Source organism: Dermacentor andersoni, chromosome 11, assembly GCF_023375885.2.
Source record: "Dermacentor andersoni chromosome 11, qqDerAnde1_hic_scaffold, whole genome shotgun sequence".
NCBI classification, from domain to species: Eukaryota; Metazoa; Arthropoda; class Arachnida; order Ixodida; family Ixodidae; genus Dermacentor; species Dermacentor andersoni.
Genome location: NC_092824.1, coordinates 24,525,655 through 24,549,741, shown reverse-complemented (window position 1 = coordinate 24,549,741; position 24,087 = coordinate 24,525,655). Strand labels below are relative to the sequence as shown.

Sequence of the window (24,087 nt, the reverse complement as noted above, 5' to 3'; positions counted from 1 at the left end):
GTTGCGTCGCTCTTTGCGCGGTCCTTAGCTTGTTTTCAAGCTTCTTTCCAGTCTCCAAGTCTCTGCCCCATATGTCAGCACTCGTAAAATGCACTGATTGTATACCTTCCTTTTCAGTAATAATGGTAAGCTTCCAGTAAGGAGCTTACAATGTCTGCCGTATGTCAACCCATTTTTATTATTCTGCGAACTTCCCTCTCATGATCAGGGTGCCCTGCGAGTAATTGATCTAGGTAAACGTACTCCTTCACAGACTCTAGAGGCTGGCTGGCCATATTGAACTATTGTTCCCTTGCCCGGCTATTTATCATTACCTACGTCTTCTGCATATTAATCAACCCCACTCTTACTCTCTCTCTGTTAAGGTCTTCACTCATTTGTTGTAACTCGTCCCCTGTGTTGCTGAACAGCGCAATATGTCATCTGCAAATGGAAGGTTGCTGAGATATTCGCCGTTAATCCTCACTCCTAAGTTTTCTCAGTTTAATAACATGAATACTTCTTCCAAACACGCCGTGAATAGCATTGGAGAGACTGTGTCTCCGTGTCGGACGCCTTTATACGTGTCTTCCTACTTGTGGAAAATTAAGGTAGCTGTGGAATCTGTAGATATTTTCCAAGATATTCGCGTAAGCGTCCTGTACTCCATCATTACGTAATGCCTCTATGACTGCTACTATCTCTACTGAATCAAACGCCTTTTCTTAATTCGTGAAAGCTATATAGAGAGGCTGATTGTACTCTATAGATTTCGCGATTACCTGATCGATGACATGGACGTGATCCATTGTAAAGTGTCCCTTCCTGAAACCAGCCTGCTCCCTTGGTAGACTAAAGTCCAGTGTTGCCCTTATTCTTTGCAATTTATCTTGGTGAAACCACTGTAATGAAAACAAACGCCCCTCAGATGGGCAATTCATTAACGACGCACAACGTGTTGCAAGCTGATACCTTTTTAACACCCCGAAAGGCGCAGTGAACACTGGAGGGTTCGAGCGTATGGCATATTCATGGGCCTCTGTAAGCATGGGCATGAGTGGTGGCGGCGATCTCAAGAGCTCGCGCCGGTATCGCGGCAAGCATGTCCAGTGCCAAGCTGATGACTTCGGGCGTCCAAGCACTGTCGATAGCTCGCCGGTCCGACTTGTCCGGGTTCAAGATCATCCTCATGATCTCTAGCAAGGGACAGTCGGGAGTGGTGCCGCCAAGCGTGAACCCGGAGTGTGCGAGGTCGACGAACGAGTAGTTGGAAGCCTTCGAGAAGAGCGGCCAGGGACTCCCGTCCTCCAGGCTTGGGAGAGACTTGCGGGCCACAATCACCGCCGTTACCATCGTCGGCCTAAATAAAAGGGACCCTATAGAAGCCAGTGTGATCAACAATGCACCGATACAAAATTACTCGCAATAAAAGGTAACGCACGAGAGAGAAGTTAGACCGAGCGCGAACTGTAAACCTGCACTTACTCATCCCAAAGCGTGAACATTTTGCCGAGTTGACGTAACGAATGCGCTGCCTTGATTGCACGAACATATTTTTCGACACTCTAATGCCGGAACGCCGTTACACGTCAAGGAAACATTGAACAAGTACTTCACCTTTATTCTGGCTAAGGAGACACCATTTGTGCAAGGAAGCAATGAAATGTTCCAGTAAAAGCCTATATGCTTAGAATAGCAATTAACTGCTTCGTTAACTATCTACTAATCGAAACTCAGTCCACGTTATCAAAAACGCTACTGTAGGCTATGCGTTAGGTTCGGACGCCTAAATCGAAATCTTGAGGCATCAAACTCAACGTAGGAAGAATAATACGTCGGCCATTACATGAAGGGTTAAACAGGCGTGCTAAAGATCAAGGAACCCTGTATCGCTTCCGATATATTTCTTTGTGTATGAAGTTAGCGCTCTGTCGTGTTTGTTTCTTCCCGTTGGCTGTCTATTATGGCGCCTAATTTTGTATTTTCCTGTGGAAATCCCCAACGGAAACCAATTGTCTTCGTTAAAAACAGTGGCTGAATAAGGGAAAACCCTCCTTGGCGCTTTCCTTTGAAGAAGGGCACATCCAACGAAATCTTGATTTTATTCGGAAGAGTCTATGTCCCTTTTACCCCCCGGGGCAAGAATATTAATGGCACATTTGTAAGGCCGCTTTCTAGAGCTATAGAGAACTCTCGCAATGCGGTTCCCATTCGGCTGGTCCCGTCAGGGCGCCGCTCTCACGAGACGGTCGTTAGAGGAAACGCCAGTTCACGGGATTGGCCAGTCGTTTCAGCGGGTGCGAGACAGAAAATCTGGGGGCGTTTGCGCTTGATATTTCTCCCTTTGCCTAGGTACCATGGAGGAGCAGTTTCTTTGGTCGTTCTGTCCCTAGGCGTGCCCTGGCGTGCCGGCATTTTGCCATGTGTCGGCTGGCGATCTGTGCGTCGCGTACAAGTTTTCCTCGTGCGTCTCCTTGGGTGTTGCTGGCGCAGTGCACTGGCGCGAACGATTGTTGTCGTTTGGTCAGTGGTCTCCCGTGAAGGCGAGTATGATATGGCGTTGCCCTGTCACTACCAGTGTCACACGTTTACTTCTCATCGCGATCGGCACCGATCCGGATCGAAATTCTCGACTGTGATTGGGTCTCTCGCTCATTTTGTCCAAAGAAGGCAATCACGACCGCGAAATTCGATCACGATCGGGCGTGATCGCGATGAGCAGTGAGCCGGAACACAAGATACACACACAGCGCACACTGTCAACAATTTCATTGCGAAAGCATTGCGACCTTTGAAGATTATAACATTGCACTAGTCACTTGATAGATATAGCATATATTACATATATAGCAAAATATATAGCATCTTCACAGTTTGCCCTGTGTGTGCGTTTTCGTTCCTTGCTTGTGCCCCTGTCACACTGGTATCTTACCGTCCTCGCGAATTTTTCCATGCGTCGAACGCTTCGAGAGGGCTCAGTTGCGCGTTATTCAATTGCCATAATTTAAATATTAAAATACTACTAACTTGTAGCGTGGGGTCTCTTTTTCACGTTTCTGTGTCTTCGTCCGCTTCCGCTGCTGCCTTAGTATGTCAAACGGCAAACTTCTGACTGCTGTTGCAGAAGTCTTGGCATCACAAGTTGGTGGCTGGACGTAATTATATTTATTTTAAGTCCAGCACGCTTAGGCCTCCGCCACTCCAATCCTACGGGCCATCCTGCTTCCAGCTTTGATCTCCCCACTACCCCTTGGGTGCCCTGGGGATCCTGCGCCGCCTGCTTTATTATAACCTCAGGTCCTCTCCTGAGGCCTCCGGTTGCATGTGCCCTCCTGGAGCAGTGCTTGTAAAAAATCCAATCTATCGTCCCGACTTAAAAAGCGGCCCGCGACAATAGTCACAAAAAGCGACAACACCAGTCAGAATCTTGCCTGTCAAACCAAGTCATTCTCACCTAATTATTTAAATGATTAAGCGACTTCTGTAGGTGTCGGTCAATGTCATATTAAGCGACTGGCGAACTTGTTCCCTTTACTGGACGGATCCTGCATCTCGGCATGCATTTTGTAGCTGTGTATTCGTGTAGATGTAGGAGCTCGGTGGGAGATCTATTAGTCCAGGCAGCATGCGCTAACACCATGTGGCAGATACTGCTTGATGATTTCTAGTATATCATACCCGCGCACAGCTATCGTGTGCGCCACAGCCCTTATAAGTTATTTGGCTCAGCCCAGCTTTACTCCGACACCACGTGAGTGCTGGTTTCCCATGTCTGTCTGTCCACACAGTTCTTTAAGCTGACAATGACCGCTGTCATCATTGATTTTCATTTTTCGTTGCCAGGATCGTGATCCCCATCTTCACATTGCATTAGTACAAATAATAAGAAAACTTTGACCACTATTGTCACCACTTTGATTAAAGTTCAGGTCCCTGCAATAATGTGCATTTCACTCTATATATATCTATACATTTCTTTTCTTGGGAGTTCTTCAATAGTATGTTTTTTTCACTAGAAGGTTGGTAACAATGAGCACCTCACCGTCATGGGCTACCAGTTTGGTGCAATGTCCCACTCATTATAAAAATCTTATAGATGGCGATCTGTGCGTCGCGTACAAGTTTTCCTCGTGCGTCTCCTTGGGTGTTGCTGGCGCAGTGCACTGGCGCGAACGATTGTTGTCCCCCCCCCCCCTCCTTACTTTCTCCCGCACGGAAGAGGTATTCGCCAAATGCCAGTTAGGTCGGAAGAGACAAAATAGAAAGGCGTCTTTTTGCGCCTCTTGTTCATCGAGCAATGTTTCAGAAAAAATGAGGACATACAAGGCACTGTTTCCAACTAAATCTTTTATCCAAGAAAACCAATATACAGTAAACTACCACTTGAACGTCACTTAAGCAAATTATTCAGCTGTACGAACTTTTTTTGTATCCCCCATCGAAACCCCATTCAACCCAATGCAAATGCCTTTCAGTTTAACAAAATTCAGTACAGTGGCATTTCAGTTCTACATCATCATCATCATGATTTTTATTTTTACCACTGGATACAAGGTGAAAAAGGGAGAGCCGGGAAAAAAGCCGAAATCTCTTCGGCTTGACAAAGTTCCGGTCTCCCAGACAGGCACGGAAGCGGCTGGTGTAGCAATACAATTACGCATAAAGTGTGGATATAAGAGTTTTTTAAACACAAATACATATAGAAATTTTCATGTTATTACATGGAAACTAGTTGTAATACAGTTGTGTCAAATGACTCCCAGTATACAATTATAATCTGTTATCTTGCATATTATTATTTAACACAGACTCAGTTGCATATATCATAGTGGACTTGGAAGCACCGAACGAGTACGGATGCTGATCAAATTTTTTCTGATCGCACAGATCGTGCTGTCGAGGACCGGATTCGTCGACGCAGGGTCTGAGCATGCACTGCATCAGGCCTATCTACTGCTACCTCCGGCTGTCTGCCCTGCTGGCTTCATCGGACAAAACAAGTCGCAGGAAGCTGTACCACGTGCACTGCACTGGGACCACCTGACCAGCACGGTGACGTCGACGGAGACATCGTGGCTCCCGGATAAAAGCAGCAGCCTTTTCGACGTTCCCTTCAGTGGACTTGGAAGCACCGAACGAGCACGGATGCTGATCAAATTTTTTCTGATCGCACAGGTTAGTGACCAGCATTTAGTCTCTTCAGTTAGAGACAACGGCGTAACGTTAACGGTGCTCCCAAGTCCACAATGCTGTGTTGTTATTTTGCGGGGTTGTTTTAATGTTGTCCGCTTAATGTTACTAACATCCGGAGATGAACAAAATCCAGGCCCTTACTCTGATTCAGATGAATGTTCGCAGCGGGGACTAATGAAACACATTCTAAGAGAACAAAAGGAAACGAACAAAACACTGAAACAACTGTCTTCAAATATCAAGCATGTGGAGACAATTGTTGCAGATTTGCAAGAAAGAATGACAGTTATTGTGAATGAAAGGGGATTATAGAAAGAATGCGAAGACAGGATAGTACACTGCGAGGAATCTTGTAAATCTACCATGATGCAAGTAGAATTTCTGGCATCGAAGGTCGATGATTTAGAAAATAGAAGTAGGCGGAATAACCTAGTAATTTATGGCTTAAGAGAGAGCTCTGATGAAGATGTTTAAACACTTGAAGAAGAAGTGCACGGTATACTTAAGAAGATCCTAGGAATAGAAATTAACTCAATAGAACGAGTTCACAGAATTGGTACAAAGCAAAGCCAAAGGGCACGCCCCGTTATTATCAGGCTATTCAACTTCGCTGAGAAAAACAAAATATTATCAAGCTGCTTGAAGGTAAAAAACACCCAGATTTCAATATCCGAGGATTTCTCAAAGAAAGTATGCAACACACGTGCTAAATTATGGTGTTCTGCAGTAAGTGAAAAGGCGAAAGGGGCAAAGGTATCTCTGTCATTTGATAAACTAAAAATAAATGGCAACACCTTTATATGGATGAGTGTGAGGTCAGAAGAATTGAACTATCTAAACCGAAAACTTCTGCACACGCTGGCCCAGCAGCTTGTGATGGCACGTGACAACAACGTACGAAATGTATCAGAGTGTTATCACTGAATGTGCGCAGCGTAGTCAATAAGTCCAGCCTACTTGAAAGCATAGTTGCAGCCCATCAACCGCACGTTATAGTCATCACGGAAACCTGGCTTCAGGAAAGCGTCCAGTATTCCGAAGTGTTTCCACCTTCTTATCGGCTCATACGGAAAGACAGAGAATCGCGGGGGGGGGGGGGGGGGGGAGGTGTAGCTGTCGCAGTTAAATCTAACATAAAATTCACAGTTTTAAACAGCATACCTGACCATGAAAGCGTATGGTGTAACCTTACATTTAATGGAAAAAGCATATTTCTGGGTGGCGTATACCGACCTCTGAATGCGCCCCCTGAATACCTAGACGTTATGCATGATTACATTGCACAACACACTTATTCACGTTCCAATATTATTATCACGGGTGATTTCAATTTACCAGGAATCAATTGGTCTAATCTTTCGCACAACAGCTCCGACGCAAAAAGTGCTGAATCACTATTGTTCATGTCATTTACCTTCTCTCTAGACCAGCTAGTTTCCGAACCGACTAGAATAGCTGGTCCGTCATGTTCTGTGCTTGATCTGATGTTCGTAAGCAGTCTATTTCAAAATAACACATTAAACGTTGAAAACAGCATTTCGGACCATAAAACTATTGTATTCTCCTGTCCGATTTTATGAAACTGTGAACGCGTTAAGCCATCGATTGCTGTTATCAGGGATTACTCAAGAGCGGATGACAATGCTATCTCAGAATATTTAAACGCCTGCTTTCTGCAGGTTTCATTACTTCATGACGTAAAGGAATTATGGTTACGTTTTAAGCATATTGTACACTTTTGTGAAGAAAACTACATTCCCTCCAGAAAGAAAAAAGTGAACAGAGAACATCCTTGGGTATCGCGCGAAATAATACATTTAAAACGAAAAATTAAAAGGAAGCGCAGAAAGAAAACCACACGTGACCTTCAAGATCTCGTACGCTTATTACAAGATAAGATAAACATATGGCCAAGGAGCGTTTTTTCACTGTTACTCTGCCTTCTTACATGATGAATAAACCACAAAAATCCTGGTGCTACCTATCGAAGGAGTGGCACACCGTATCGCAGATTGCTGTTTCAAACGAGACGGTTGTTCAGCCTGACGTCATAGCAAGCAAATTTAATGAATTTTTTCTATCTGTATTTAACAGAACTACATTATCATTTCGAGAATCCAATGCCTGAAATAGATATCGACCAACAAGGAATTCTTTGACTCTTACAAAAACTGGATGTAAAGAAACCCTGTGGCCCTGATCTTATATCAGATGCATTTTTGCAAAAACATGCAGTTTGGATGTCAAAATACTTATACGTAATTTACAGGCGATTTTTGGAAACTTCAGTGATACCTGACGACTGGCGAAGGGCCAAAGTAATACCTGTGCACAAATCTGGCTCTAAACTCGACGTAAGTAACTATAGATCTGTTTCATTAACATGTGCATCCAGTAAATTGTTCGAACATATTATTTATAAGGCCATAATATTGCACTTAGAGAATAATAACCTACTATACAGCCGGCAACATGGATTCCGTTCAGGTCTAAGTACTATTACTCAGTTAGCTGAGTTAACCCATGATGTAGCTACCACAATAAATAACAGAAGCCAAATAGATGCCATTTTCTTAGATTTTTCAAAGGCCTTTGATGTTGTTCCTCATCCAGATCTTATTACTAAACTAATTGCCATTGGTGTACACGAGAAAACAGTATCATGGATCAAGAACTATCTCGAAAACAGAAAGCAATGCGTAGCTGTGAATGATATTACGTCTGATTACGTCAACGTTTTTTCTGGTGTTCCACAAGGCTCGGTTCTTCCGCCCCTCCTATTTCTGATCTGTATCAACGATATTCGTTCATGCGTTCAGCCGCCTATTCGTCGATGATTGCGTAGTGTACGCAACAGTGAATACCAGAGAGGATCAGGTAAAACTAGATGATTTGTTAGCTGCTGTACAAAATTTGTGCAACATTTGGGGGATGAAACTGAATGCATCAAAAACTACCAGTATCTCCTTCACTCACAAGAAAAATGTGCTTCAGTTTACATACACAATAAACAATATATCACTAAGAAAATACGAGGAGGTCACATATCTCGAGGTCACTCTTACAACGAAATTAAATTGGGAAACTCATATAAATAACATATATGACAAGGCCTTAGGTAAACTACATTCCTTGAGAAAAAAACTTAGAAACACACCTCCTAGTGTTAAATTAAATGTATACAAAACCCTCATTAGACCCTCTTTAGAGTATGCTGACATTATTTGGGCCCCGCACCAGAAGTATTTAACCGAGAAACTAGAACGCATACAGAACTTAGCATTGAGATTTATATATTCACAATATTCACGTCAAACGAGCATTACGAACCTGCGCGTCAAGGCTAACATTCAATCACTGGCTCAACATAGAATGATTTCCAGATTAAAATTTCTATACTTACTTTATCACGGCTCCTATCGAATACCACAAGCAACATACATTCAAGCGCCATTCAGACTTTCTGCCCGAACCAACCATAATAAATCAATACGACACCATCCCAGCCATAATAACACTCACAAGTACTCTTTATTCCCACACACCATTTCCCATTGGAACATACTACCCTCTAGAGCCGTAAATTGCCCATCTGCCAACGCAATTATTGACAGTATTGAGAATCTGGAATTCGAATGGTGATATTACCTGTATTTCATATGCAGCCTCTGTAGATGCATTCTTATGGTAAACGCTGTTTCTCCTGCTTCCCAGACGGCTTATTTAAACAGTGTATATATTTATTGAGTGTGTTCTTTTTTGTGTGTGCTAATGCTCTTTGTTTTGGATACACTAGTTTCGCTTTATTCTTTTTTTGTACTGTATTCCATGTTGTAACCACTCCTGCATGGGCCCGACGATGGCCTGTAGTATTGTAAAATAAATAAATAAATAAGAATGCAAAAGCAATATATGTATACATATATATACATACACACACATACATATATAATTATAACAAATTTCACAGAAGTTTACAATAAACACAAGTTAAGTTACCATCAGGAAACATTCTTTTTTTTCAGAAATTATTTTACATACTTGCAAATATATATGTGCATCTATGTTAAAAAACATAAAAAAAGAAAATCTGCATATAGGCTGCTGCTTTCGCGACAGACATCACGGCAACGTAGCCCAGAGTGTCATCATCCTTGAATTTTAACAAACGCGAAGACGCCCTTTGCAGCATCCAGTTTACAACACGAAACCCTGCCACGTGGTTCGGGCACAATCACTGCAGCGAAAACCCGGATTCTAGGAATAGTAGTTACAAGTGTGAATGTATAAACAAAATGAGAATATATGATAAGTTCTGCGGAACTGTTGGAGCAGTTAACAATACACATCCATAAGATCAAATCCAATATTTTAGTTTTGTTTAGAGATAACACATGAACATGTTGTTGGTTAAAATAGTTAAGTAGGGACGGTAGTGTATGTTTAAGGCATTGGCAGCCATAATTAGTACGTGAGAAAGGGATCTGCCATGGTGCCTGGTGACGATATGAATATGCACTTCTATTTTGTTGTAGAGTTGCCGGGGCTAGGAATGAATCGAGTTTTCCCAGCATAGCATTTCTATAGCTTAGTAATGTTTTGAATTTATATATGTCACGGGCTCTGATTATTCTGTTTTGTTGGAAAAGCTCTTGCGTATGCTCAAAAAAAGAAACGTTCGCTATCGCCCGAATTGCTTTCTTTTGAAGTATTTCCAGCATTTGAATATTTAGCGCTGTAGTGTTACCCCATATAAGTGAACAATAACTGAGGTGTGAATGGAGAAGAGCATGATAAATGAGACACTTAACTTGAAAATGTAATGCACTTCAATTGCAATTTAACACACCAACAACTTTTCGTACCTTTGAGCAAACATGACTAACGTGTTCATTCCAGGACATATGCTCTGCGAGTATTATGCCTAGGGTTTTTATGGATGACGTAAGGTTAATTTTATACAGACCCCACACAATATTATCTGGCAATGTAGTAGAACTTCCCAGAGGATGAAAAATAACGCACTTTGTTTTGGTTTCATTGAGGATGAGGCCGTTTGCCTTAGACCATGCTCGAAGTCCATAACAAACGGAGCTTGCTATAGGCGTTATTTCTTTTAAATCTTTACCTGTAAAGAAAACAGAGCAATCATCTGCATACGTGACAAATTTACACATATCGCTCACTTGTACAATATCATTAATGTAATACAGGAAAAGTATCGGGCCAAAAATGCTACCTTGGGGCACACTCGCTGTCAAAGATTTTATCTGCGATCTGTTCTCATTAATTTCAGCAAACTGATGTCTGCTTTCTAAATAAGATCTGATAAGTTCAAGTGTTATTCCTCGGGAGCCATATTTTTCCAGCTTTATCAGCAGCAATTTCTGGTTGACCCTATCAAAGGCTTTGCTGAAGTCTAAGTATAACCCTAAAGTCAGAAATTTTTTGTCAGTGTTCTCTAGAATAAGCTCCTTCTGTATTCGCAACTTTCACGGCCTATAGGGGGCGCCACCTTAAATCCAACATGGCTGTCCGAGAGATTAAGAACTAGAGCAGTCGGTGCAGTCTGGTGCAGTGCTGCGGTCGTCTTGCTCAGTGACATGTTGTTTCGCGTCGTCATGTTGAAATGTCTCTTCAATTTAAACACCCGCTGTCGTTAGCCTGCGTAATGGCTCACATTGGGTGAGCAGAACGCAGGATTCGAAGCCTGCTTGAAGGCGAGGAAGTCCTGACGCTGGTCATCGTGTGTGCTGCGGCATAAAAGCGTGCACGTCGACGTCCGTGACTGTTGAAGGCCTTTGCATACAAACTTCGCGGCTTCGAAGCAAACCACACGAGCTGTGTTTTCAGTTTTACCATGACGGTGTTATTAAGAGAAGTGACCGTGCTTTCTATTTGCTATTCTATTAATTTGACCTCTTTGAACGGGTAGCATGAACGTTTATACGGTGTGGTGCTCTCTGCAAGTTGTTACTTGGACCGCTTGAATAAGCCGCCGTGTCGAGAAAAAAAGAAACCTTCCTGGTGTCGCGCTACCGAAGTCCTTTACATCGACGGCGTGAAAAGCAGCCCTAAAGTAGCGTTTTGTGTGCGAAAATTTCTTGTCTAGTTATCACTGCCCGTGTTCACAAAGCTAGATGTTGAACACGAGAAGTAAACAAAAAACCATACCGGACCGCTTTTGCGAGCTAATACGATAACCGTTCACCCTTGTAGTTTAGTTATTCTGCTTTATGCGTGCTGTGCAAGCTACACTCTTGACGTAGTTTTACAGCCTGCGTGAGTCCTACCGCGTCTTGCCAGATCAAGCGATACATAGGCGATATTTACCGGTCTGTGGCAATGCTCCCTTCATTCTTCCAGTTATCTTTATAAAATAATATACACGCAGATCAGCTGAGGGTTCGCTACGCGAACACTGCACAGTAGTTTAACGTTTTTTGGACTAGGATTTGTTAGCTTACAAGTGCAGTCATGCGCGCCTGTGCACACCTTGCAGCCGCGCATCGAAGTGCCAGACGAGGTACGAATTCCAGTTCCCTCGACGCCTGCGTCACTTTGCTTCGGTGCACAAACGAGAAACTCATCTCTCTGTTCGAAAATGGCGTTGCAGAGCACGAATGCATAAACGAGAACAAGAAATTTTGAAGCAGGTACAAGGCTTCACGGAGAAAGCGCTCCAACGCAGCCGCAAAGGCATGAGTGGCAAGAACGCAAGCATCAATCATCCTACAACACATTTGAGTTAAGATTGAGCATTATTTCTTTCCCTGCACGTAATATAGAGCTATGCCTGTGTCTTTATCGAGGTGCGTCTATTCGCGATTTCAAGGGCTCGGAATCGTAAGTCATCTGTCGTATTCCAAAAAAAAAAAAGTCCTCCGGCATGAAGTGCGCACTGCAAACATTCATCGCTTCTGTGACAGCTTTGCCAATCCGCAGCGTAATAATCAATTTCTTCCTCATAGACGCAGCCGGTGGGAATGAGTGAAAGCTCACATCACCTACCGCATAACTACCGCGCGGCACGCAGCAAATACGGTTACTTCTACGTTTGATCATTCTGAGCATGTCAAGTGTCCTTCACGATCCCACGGGAGCTTTGAACGCGTTAAAACATCACCCAAAAGTGAAGGAAAAGCGTACACAACACCAATGCGCTACCCGAACGGGCGGCAGCCAGCGGCGCGTATAATCTTTCGATTGTTTCCGGCCGCCGCCGCACGACGGCGCCACCGTACGTGAAAGTTGCGAATACTTAAAGCAGTTTCCATAGACCGCTTTTTCTTAAACCCGTGTTGACAGTCGGTTAGCAGGCTATGTTTTTGCGAAAATTTAATAGTACAAAAGTTAACAATTTTCTTGAGTCCCTTTGATAGCACAGGAAGTATAGATACTGGCCAATAATTGCTCATATTATTTTTGTCACCTCCTTTGTGAACTATTACTCTCGCTACCTGCATATTACGCGGGAAAACTCCGGTTGACAAGAAAATATTAAAAATGTGCATTACTGCAGGTGCAAATAAGTCTATGACGTACTTAATTGGCCTAATTTCTAAATCATCTACGTCTCGACTATGGCTATTTTTCAAGGATGAAAATGTTGTAATCACCTCAGGGATGCTAGTAATCTTTAGGAATAAAGATTCTCTTAATGAAGTGGCATGCATTGTATCTTGAATGTCGTGATCTATGCATCCTACTTTAACAAAAAGATTGTTAAAACGGTCTGCAAGTTCTGTACCACCTACAAAAGTGCAATCAATGTTCAACGTATCTGTTTGTGTATCGACTGACTTCCGATTTAGTGCTTCGTTTATTTTTTTCCATACTTTGTCACTTCTGCTATTACCTCCATGGAGTTGTTAGTTGAGTTTTCTTCTCTATTAGTTGCAGGTGTGCCTAATACAGTGTTTTCACTTTAACCTCCTTATTTGCCTTTCTTCATTCTCATTTCCACTTGAAAATTTTGAACTTTGAGTGCCTATAACCTATATTAGGAAGTAGCCGCTAGCAACACTTGGGAAGCAGTGTTTTTTTATTTTAAGCATGAATGACATTGTCATTCACTGAATTTTGTGTGTAGTGCACAAAGCATCACATGGCAATAATTTCTTTGTTGAAAGAACTATAAAAGACACTGGTAAAAAATTACTGCATAATTCATTTGGGATAAGTAAGTTGATAACCCTGTATTGTTTTAAGAATGCTTTTCTTCCCAATTGGATGTTTTACTGGAAAACATTTTGCAGCAGAAATTATGTTCCTGTGTCATCCTTCCAAAAGGCATAGTAAAACTTGTGAGCCCACTTAGTGTCTGCAAAACTGAATGAATTGGTTTTATGTGTAAGATTAAATTGCCCAAATTATACAGAATTTTTTAATGTTAATTATTAAGCTCAAGGATGTAATTAATGCTTTGAAACATTTGTTCTGTGCTTCCATATTGTAAATGTAAGCTTTCACACAGTGAACACACTAAATTAGAAATATGCCTGCTATCCATGCTTTTTGCGCATTAAAGGAACTTGCATGCTTTTGCATGTTTAGGAAATTGCCTTTCATTCTGTTTATACAGCATAATTTTCTCATCTATACTAGTAGCTACAGTGTACTGAGGTTGAGTGCCAAGGCAAGGAACCCGGAAGTTTTACGGGAATAACTACCCAAAATTACTGTGGATGGATATGGCAGTGGGAGCGGTTCAGGAAGTGCACTGAAACTTCGAAATTAATGTTCAGTGTGACCTACAGCATCCTGGAGTGAGGGTCTGCACTGGAAGGAAACTATGAAATATGTTAGTAACTAGTCAAACATTGTTTTAACCCCAATGAGTGCTTTTAATGGTGCATAATGGGAAAGGACAACCAGTGACGTCGATGCGAGCCTTCAGACTCTAAAGTTTGCTCTATGCATTCCTCTGTGTCATTTTATCAATGGCAACAGAGCAGGCGCGTATGCAGTAATTCTTTTTTTTTGGGGGGGGGGGGGGGGCAACCATAGGTCTCCTTCCTATGCAGATTAGGGGAAGGGTACCTTTATTATACAAATGTGAATAATGCCGACCATTCACCATAAAGACACATAAACGCAAAAAGAGAAATGAAATAAGGTGCATCTCACAGGTAGGCCTGTGAGATGCACCTCTCCTTTACATGGCAAACAAGGAACCCCATCAAATGGACTCACACTGGAAAGAACCGCACGAAGAACACTGCCAAGAACAAGTAAACAAGTGAAAATGTAAATTAAAGATTTCTATAGTAGAATACATAGCAACCATGGCACATGAACCGCGCGGGGTTGTGTTACTTAGCCAGCCAATCACAAAAGCAAACAAAATCATCGTCATGTGGCCTTTTCAACAATGCGTCGTACTTGATAGATCCGGAGAGTCTGCTGTTCTTGAAGAGCCTTTTATCGGCAGAAGCAATGAGGTGTGCAACAGACATGGACAAAGTGTATGGAGTCTGAGCATTTCACTCTTCAAAAGTCTGGGGTACAGTTCATTTCACTGCTGAACCAGTTTTACTCATGAAACTTCACTGCCAACTGCACTGAAACTTGAAAACAAATAGTTGCAGCAAAGCAAGCATTTTATAATTTTCTGTTGAATAAAGAATTCGACTTTCGCCATTATTTTATTTATTTATTTTATTTACAATACTGCTACTCATTTGAGAGCGTGGCAGTTGGGCGATACAGTAGACATGTATATGAATACGCATTTAGGCAGAACAGTTAATTGAAAAAAGGAAGAAAAAAGAAAACAATTGCCCGAGGATAGTAATATAAGAAAGAAGCTGAGTTTAGAAACAAAAATGCAAGTTTTCACATGACAGTTAATTAACATGATTCTGGCAGTTAAGAACACGTAATTAACTAGTTTATACATAAAATAGGAGCGAACTGAAAGATAACACTTAATGCGTGAAGAAATTTTAAAGTTGTGTGAAGGGATACGCTTTAAAGCGTACACTTTGAGAGCGAGAAGACACGAATGGGAAAAGAAAGAACAATCTAGGCAAGCAATCAGCAGGAAATGGCAGTTATAACTAGCAGTAGTACAGTAATGAAAATTTATTTTGGGAACGCAGTGTACCATATGTCCACATAACGACAATCAAACAAAAATGGAAAAAGAAAAGTGGGAAGTCGAAAGCAACACAATGCGAAATTTCTGACGATGACACGTGCGATGATAAATTGTTTTATTTACGCACTGCAGCTTCCACTTGTGAAGTAAATTCGGACAACGATTCGATGGCGGTTATAGCAGGATCAAGTCGGTTCCATTCAGCAATTGTAAGGGGGAAGAATGAATACTTAAACGTGTCATTGTTGCATGTGTATTCTGTTAAAGTGTGCGCATGTTTGTTACGTGTTTTTCGAGCCTCAGAAAATGAAATGTACCTGGACACATCTATCTTATAGTTATTTTTTAGAAGCTGAAACAAGAACTTCAGGCGAGCGTGTTTTGCCCTGGTAGATAGCATTTGCAATCCAGACTGCGTTAGAAGATTAGTCGGTGAGTCAGTGCGTATATATTTGTTGTGAATGAACCTTATAGCCTTTCTTTGTACTGCCTCTAATTTTGTTATCTTAGTTGTTGTATGAGGAAACCAGACTGTATTTGCATATTCGAGAACCGGCCTAACGAACATTGTGTAGGCCAGTAGCTTCGTTGATGTTGTAGAGAGCTCAAGGCTTCTTTTGAGGAAGAATAGTTTGCGTAATGCTCCTGCCGTGATATTCGAAATGTGTTTATCCCACCTGAGGTCTGAGGTTAATGTAACTCCCAGGTATTTATGTTGTTCAACTTTAGTTAGTGGTATGCCGTTAATTTCATATGTAAAGTTATATGGTCTTGTTTTCCTTGTTCCGGTCATGACCACAGACTTTTTTACGTTAATTGACATCTGCCAATTAGAGCACCAAATAGCCAGAGTGTTGAGGGATGTATTAAGTGCGATGTTATCGTTATAATTAGTGATTTCACTATAGATAACGCAGTCATCGGCGAACAGTTTTATATTACAACCAATGTTAGCTGTGATGTCATTAATATAGATTATTAAGAAGAGTAATGGCCCAAGAACTGAGCCTTGGGGAACTCCGGAAGTAATGGTGACAGTGTTAGGTGGCATTTTTTCGTAGGTTACAAATTGTGAACGATTGGCTAGAAATTCTTTTATCCAGGCTCAAGGAGCCCTTTCCCAACAACACTTTCAACTTTAGCGATTAATTTGTTATGGCATACACAATCAAATGCCTTAGATAGATCAAGTAAAATCATGTCAGTCTGGCCGCGGTGATTGATAGTATATGCAAGATCGTGGACTAGTTCTGTTAGTTGGGTTATTGTTGATAAACCACTGCGAAAACCATGTTGGTAGGGAGACAAGAAGCCAATGCTCTCTAGATAAACCATTATGTGCTTTAAGATTATGTGCTATAGAAGCTTACAGGATGTACTAGTTGTAATAAGATGATTGATTATAAGGCACTAGGCACAGTCTAGTCGCACTGGCAGTAGGCGAACGCTGATCGCGCGCACAGCCGACACAAGAGCGCCTTCTTCGTCTTCCTCTTCACCACAATGGCCCCCGGGAGAGAAGAGGAGCCATCCTGGCGACTTACGGCGTAGGTAGGATGAGGGGGTCATAGCACGGCTTAAGTCGGTTGACATGAACCGTGTCACGCCCGCGATGCCTATGATCGGGTGAAGGTGTCACAGGTTCTACAATGTAGGTGACAGCGGAGGTACGGTCTATGACGCGGTAGGGGCCATCATAGCGTGCAAGGAGTTTGGACGAAAGGCCAGGGCTGTGAGGCGGGACCCACAACCAAACAAGGGAACCAGTCGGGAAAACTGGTGTAAGCGCGCCACTGTCACGCCGCAGCTTTTGACGACCTTGAGCAGCGGTCGTAAGGGTTTGCGCGAGCTGCCTACAGTCCTCGGCGTATTTGGCGGCTTCAGACACAGGCGTGCATTCGGAAGCGTCGGGTCGGTATGGGAGCATTGTGTCCATAGTACACGAGGGCTCTCGTCCATACAGCAGAAAAAAGGGCGAAAAGCCAGGGGTAGCTTGTGTGGCCGTATTATAGGCATACGTGACGAACGGCAAAACAGTGTCCCAGTTACTGTGATCCAAGGCGACGTACATAGTCAACATGTCACCGAGTGTGCAGTTGAACCTCTCGGTCAAGCCGTTCGTTTGCGGGTGGTAGGCTGTAGACTTGTGGTGAACGATGCTGCATGCAGCGAGAAGGGCTTGGATGACTTCGGACAAGAAGACACGTCCCCTGTCGCTGAGCAGTTCGCGTGGTGCGCCTTGTCGAAGAACGAAGTTCCGCAAGATGAAGAACGCAACTTCGCGCGCAGAGGCTGCCGGGAGTGCGGCAGTCTCAGCGTAGCGCGTCAAGTGGTCGACACCTACAATTATCCATCGGTTACCCGAGGAGCTGCAGGGAAGTGGCCTATATAGGTCTATGCCGACGCGATCGAAGGGCCGAGCCGGGCAGGGCAGCGGCTGTAGCTCACCAGGAGGGCGCTGTGGAATTTTACACCGTTGGCACGCTGTGCAAGCGCGTACGTACTGGCGCACGAAGTGATACGTGCCGTGCCAGTAGAAACGCTGCCTTAGCCGAAATACCTGTTCATAATATTTAACGAAAGTTTAAACGAAGGGGATCTGCCTAATGACTGGAAAGTCGCCAAGGTAGTCCCAGTCCATAAAAAGGGAGACAAGCTTAGTGTAGAAAATTACATACCTATCTCCCTACTCTGCACCGCTTCTAAAGTTATGGAACACTTTATTTCTAAGCATTTAAGTTCCTTTTTAGAAAATAATGACTTCTTTAGTGAGAGTCAGCATGGATTCAGGCGTGGCTTTTCTACCACTACGCAGTTACTTCATATGACCAACGAAATACTGGCAATCTTGGATCAAGGTGGGCAGGTAGACATTCTTTTTTTAGATTTCGAGAAAGCCTTCGATCGGGTTTCACACAAAAAAATGATGATACAGCTAAACAGCATAATACGCAATGAACAAATTTTGCGTTGGCTTGATTCGTACTTGACGCATCGAAAACAATTTGTCAGCATAGGTGCTTCGAATTCATCACTCGCCTCTGTACTTTCGGGCGTTCCACAGGGCTCGGTTTTAGGGCCACTTCTTTTTCTTATCTACCTAAATGACCTGGCTTGCAAATTTTCCGTGTGGTGCCGCTTTTTTGCGGACGATTGTATTGTTTACTCGAGCATTCAATCTGTCGATGACCAATCTAGCTTAACTGACTATCTAATAGCAATACACGACTGGTGTATCCAGTGGCATATGACCCTAAACATCTCGAAATGCGCGCACATGGTTATTACACGTAAAAAAAAATCCGCTAATTTGCACTTACACGGTAAATAATATGGACATTAAACAGGTAGAGGAATTCACATATCTTGGAATTACAATTGATTCCAAGATGAGCTATACCGCTCACGTTAGGTATGTTTCTGCGGCAGCAATGAAAAAGTTATGGTTATTAAAGCACCGCTTAAAAAACTGCACTAGTGCTACCAAATTAACCGCATATAAGGCAATTATTAGGCCAACACTCGAGTATGCCGATATAGTCTGGGACCCTCACACAAAGGCTGGTATAGACATTATCGAAAGAGTACAAAAAAAAAGCTCTTAGATTTATCGACAATGCTTACAATTGGCGCATTTCAGTCACCTCTTTAAGGTTGCGATCTGGGCTCCAGACACTAGAAACTCGTCGCAAAATGCACCGTCTACAAGCAATGTATAACATAGTTAACAACCACACTAAAATGAGATTTGACAACTACATGCAATTTAACAAATCGCGACTGACCAGAGGTAAGCACAATCAAACAATATTATTGCCGCGCGCTAGAACAAACGCATATCTTTATTCCTTCCTGCCCAAGACAATTCGCGAATGGAACGCTCTTCCGCAAAGCGTGGTCAACTCAGCCACTCCAGATTCCTTATCTGCAGTACAGACGTGCTTGTAATGTCACGCATTCACTGTACCTTTGCTTGTTACATATTCTGATGACTCATTTATTACGCCTTTCCTATTGGCAGCAATGTGACGGCATCATCGTATTTCTTTTGTGTATTTGCATGTGTTTACTTTGCCTATTAGGCTGTTTTTTTACTTTTTTTCTATCCCCTTGAGGAAAAAGTTTGAAATCACGTGATGTTTGTACCACTCCTGCCTGGGCTTCCAAATGGAAGCCGGCAGTATTCTGAAATAAAAATAAATAAATAGCCGAGTATACGTTTTCAGCACACCGGCGTGACCATTATGAGGGGCAGCATGAAAATAAGCGCATATGTCAGAACGCATGTGTCGTGGTATCACCAGGAGCCATTTGCGACCATCAGGCAAATAATTTCTGCAGTAAAGAACGTTGTCGCGGACAGTAAAGTGAGCGGCTTGGCGACGAAGTGTTCGAGAAGAGGGTGTGGCGGATGGGTCTTGGAGGAAATTCAGCATAGTTGAAAGCAGGGGATCCTTACGCTGCTCGTCCGGCATATCAGCGACATTGAAGGCTGACATGGATGCGAAGAGCGGAGACACTGAAGCCACATCACAAGGTAGCGGCGATCGGGAAAGCGCATCGGCGTCAGAGTGCTTTCTGCCCGATCGGTAGACGCGGATATCATATTCTTGTAAGCGGAGTGCCCATCGGCCTAGGCGACCTGACGGATCCTTCAACGAGGACAGCCAGCAAAGTGAATGGTGGTCGGTGACAATGTCAAAAGGGCGACCATATAGGTATGGACGAAATTTGACGAGCGCCCAAATAATGGCCAAGCACTCCTTTTCTGTTACTGAGTAGTTGGCTTCTGCCTTCTTTAAAGTGCGGCTCGCATATGCGACGACGTACTCGTCATAGCCGTCTTTCCGTTGTGCGAGGACTGCACCAACTCCGATACCGCTGGCGTCCGTATGTACCTCTGTAGGCGCTGTGGGATCGTAGTGTCGAAGAATCGGTGACGAAGTAAGTAGGCGGCGTAGTTGCTGGAAGGCTTCGTCACAGGAAGTTGACCACAGGGAGATGCCATTGGTAGCGGTAAGCAAATTGGTCAGTGGTGCGATGATAGTCGCAAAATTGTGCACGAAACGCCGAAAGTAAGAGCAGAGCCATATAAAGCTGCGGAGCGCCTTAAGAGTAGTGGGCGTCGGAAACTCTGCGACCGCGCGAAGCTTGGCTGGGTCAGGAAGCACACCGTCCTTCGATACAACGTGACCCAATATTGTTAACTTGCGAGCAGCAAAACGGCACTTTTTGATGTTAAGTTGGAGGCCAGCAGAGGTAAGGCAGGTCAGTATCTCACGCAAGCGAACGAGGTGCGTCGGGAAATCTGGAGAAAACACCACGATATCATCAAGGTAGCACAGACATGTTTTCCACTTGTAGTTGCGAAGGATGGTGTCCATCATACGTTCGAAAGTAGCGGGCGCGTTGCAGAGCCCGAATGGCATTACGGTAAATTCGTACAAGCCATCGGGTGTGATGAAAGCTGTCTTCTCACAGTCATCATCTGCCATCGGCACTTGCCGATAGCCGGAGCGAAGATCCAAAGATGAGAAGTACTCCGCGCCTTGCAAGGAGTCGAGGGCGTCATCTATCCGAGGCAGCGGATAGACATCTTTACGAGTGATCTTATTGAGTCGGCGGTAATCCACACAGAAGCGTATTGACCCGTCCTTCTTGCGTACTAATACTACAGGACACGCCCAAGGACTGTGGGAAGGGCGAATGACGCCACGGTGCAGCATGTCGTCGACCTGCTCGTTAATGATCTGTCGCTCGGCTGTCGACACGCGGTATGGTCGCTGGCATAAAGGAGGGTGGGAACCAGTGTGTACGCTGTGAGTGACGGTTGCCGTACGCCCCAGAGATAGTTGTTCACAGTCAAACGACGAACGAAAATTCTGAAGAAGCGCGAGAACTTGCTGGCGATATGGAGGCGGCAGATCGGCGTCTACGACAGATTCAAGAACATCTGACGACGACGACGACAATGATGATGCGCACGGCACGGGAGAAGTGAGGGCGTCAAGTTCATAACAGGCCGTGTCGTCGGAAACATTGAGAGTGTGAAGCGGGTCAAGGGGCTGAACACGACCGAGTGATTCGCCGCGCAGTAACGTCACATTGTAGTGAGAGGGGTTACACACAAGCATTGAGGATAATCCAGACACAGTGGTGAGGACAGCAAATGGGAGAGGTAGGGCCTTGCGACGTAGAAAAATCGGCGACGGTGTAAAAAGTACTGTAGCGTCTGGCGCGGTAGAGCAAGAGACGGGCACAAGCACACACATGTCAAGTGGTATGTCCGTATCGGACACAATAGTGAGCTTGGAGGCTTTTTGTTCAGAGGGGTCAGGCAGCGGGGCATCGGCAAGCGGGAAGAGCGCCACTTCGGCCCGGGCACAGTCGATGATGGCACGATGGTGAGACAAGAAGTCCCAGCCGAGAATAATGTCATGTGAACATGATGACAACACGAGAAATTCAACAACATAGACAATGCCGTCGATGACCACCCTTGCAGTACATTGAGCAAGCGGGGCTATATGCTGCGCAGTCGCGGTGCTTAGAAGCATACCAGCTAACGGCGTTGTGACCTTATCGAGGCTGCGACAAAGCTTTTCGTCGATAACAGAAACTGCAGCCCCAGTATCAAAAAGCGCAATTGCGGCGGTTCCTTCGACCAAAACGTCCAATAAATTGCGTGGCGACTGTGCAGGCCTTGTAGAAGTCGCGAAGCTTGCAGTTCGTGCCTGCGGAACTGCAGCAACTAGTTTCCCTCGCTAGGTGACTGGCGGCGACGTAAGGGGGAAAGTGAGCGACGACGTGGTGATGGCGAACGATGGGTGCCGACAGGGCGTCGAGGAGGCGGCGAAAACTCGTGGTCGGGAAGCATCGCATGCCCAGTAGTATCGTGGAAACAGGCATATCCAGGCGGTGCGACAGTAGCGTTAGCAGGTGGCATGCGACGATGGCAGAAGCGCGCAACGTGGCCGGCGACACCGCAAGCGAAGCATATGGGTCGGTTGTCGCGTGTGCGCCAAGGGGTTTGAACTGGGCGTCGAGATGGAATGGGAGGCGACGCGGGAGGAGGTGCAGCTTGAAGTCGCATTGGCGCCGGAAACGAGAACGTTGGTGGCGCAGGTCGCGCGGCGGCTTCTGCATAGGTCAGAGGTGCAGCCACGGGAGGGCAGGGTTGGGCGAAAAGTAAAGACCCAGCAAGTTCCTCGCGAATGGCCCGCCTAATGGGAGCAGCCAGAGATGTGTCAGGCTGGGGAGGTCCATCGTTGAGAGGCAGCATAGGCAATTGGCGCGCCACCTCCTCACGAATTAAATCCTTAATCTCAACTGAGAGCGATGCTGCTGGCGTGGTGTTTGAGCGAAGCGTGAGGCCCGCAATCCAAGCGGATTGTTGGGAGCGTCGTTCATAGTAGCGGCTGGAGCAGATGTTAAAGTTCGGCTGCGAAGCTCCAGGGTGAGGTCGGGGAGTGCAGCACCTCCACCAAATGTATTAAGATGATTTATTATAAGGCACTAGGCACAGTCTAGTCGCACTGGCAGCAGGCGAATGCTGATCGCACGCACAGCCGACACAAGAGCGCCTTCTTCGTCTTCCTGTTCACCACATAGTTAATGAAATGGGCCTAAAATTTGAAATTTCTGCTGTGTCGCCTGATTTATGAATAGGCATTATCTTTGCAATTTTCCAGTCGTTCGGTAGCTGTGAAGTCGTGAGTTATTTACGAAAAATTATGCCGAGGTATCCACTGCACCATTCCGCATACCTTTTCAGAAAGTCGTTAGGTATGTTGTCAGGACCGCTGCCTTTTTTAGGGTCAAGATTAAGCAGAAGATTAAGTATGCCAGCGTCCGTAATGTGTAATTCGCCAATGCTTACGCCCTGTCTCGTTAGAATGGGGGGAATAATGTTATTGTCTGTAGTAAATACTGATTGAAAAAAAAAATGTTATATGCGTTCGCTTTCGCAGTTTCTTCCTCTGGGCTTAAGTGGGACGCTTCTCCATCATTGGTGCGAAAGTGCCTCCAGAACCTTCCGGGATTATTAGTAAGAAAGCTCGGTAACTTTACATTAAAATAATGGCTGCAAGCTTGAATTCCGCGATGGCATTAGGAAGTTTCGTCACCCTGGATTCGTCTCCTCCTTTAATTTTTATTGTTCTACGCAGTCTTTTCAGACGGCGCTTTGCTTGAATTACTTCTTGGGTTATCCAGGGATTATTTTTTGGCGGCCGCTTGGTTTTAGTGGGCACGTAGTTTGTGACGCAGTAGAGGACGATAGATTTTTACTTATACTCGCCTATTATACTTTAATAGGCGAGGGAAAATGTATAAAATTATGCGCTAATAATATTATTTTTGTGGTTACCGCCTTATTTGCGTAGCAGGAAAAGTTTGAAGTATGAATCATTTGCAGCCTCGCAGAGGAACAGTGGCTGGCGGTTATGAGGCCGTGGGTGGGGCTTCGCTGCATACTTAAGTTGCATCCGACTATAGTTTCGTTTTTTGAATTACCTCTAGAAGAATTATAGAGAAATATATATTTGCGGAACAATCACATTTCTTTTGGATCCTTCGTTTACTGCTCTTCCAAGTGCCAAAACTGACTCTTATTGTTATTTGGGAGGTTGTGTGACGATGCGTGGCCGCCAGTCCCGTGCAACCGCATAGAGCGCAGGACGCTGCGGCTCTAGACATGCTGCACCCACCGTGAAGGTTAGAAAAAAGCCCACATAAGCACAACAGAGAAGTGGCAACATTAGGCGGTTTGATAACTGTACAAGCGTCATTCAAGACACACGGAATTGCTCCCC

At 44.4% G+C, this 24,087-nt stretch overlaps 1 protein-coding gene across 5 annotated transcripts in view; it reads left to right on the top strand.

Moving 5' to 3' along the window:
• The first annotated feature begins 2,344 nt into the window (after positions 1–2,344).
• LOC126543014 (uncharacterized) overlaps positions 2,345–24,087 on the top strand; it is a 56,944-nt gene continuing 35,201 nt past the window's right edge. For 4 of the 5 annotated variants that reach the window (XM_072285460.1, XM_072285459.1, XM_072285461.1 and 1 more), the window contains exon 1: positions 4,205–5,154. In XM_072285460.1, the coding sequence (XP_072141561.1) occupies positions 4,837–5,154 (318 nt within the window). In that variant the 5' untranslated portion in view covers positions 4,205–4,836. Of the gene's footprint in view, positions 2,523–4,204; positions 5,155–24,087 lie in introns of those variants that run through there. The other variant, XR_011891060.1, reaches the window with a different exon arrangement.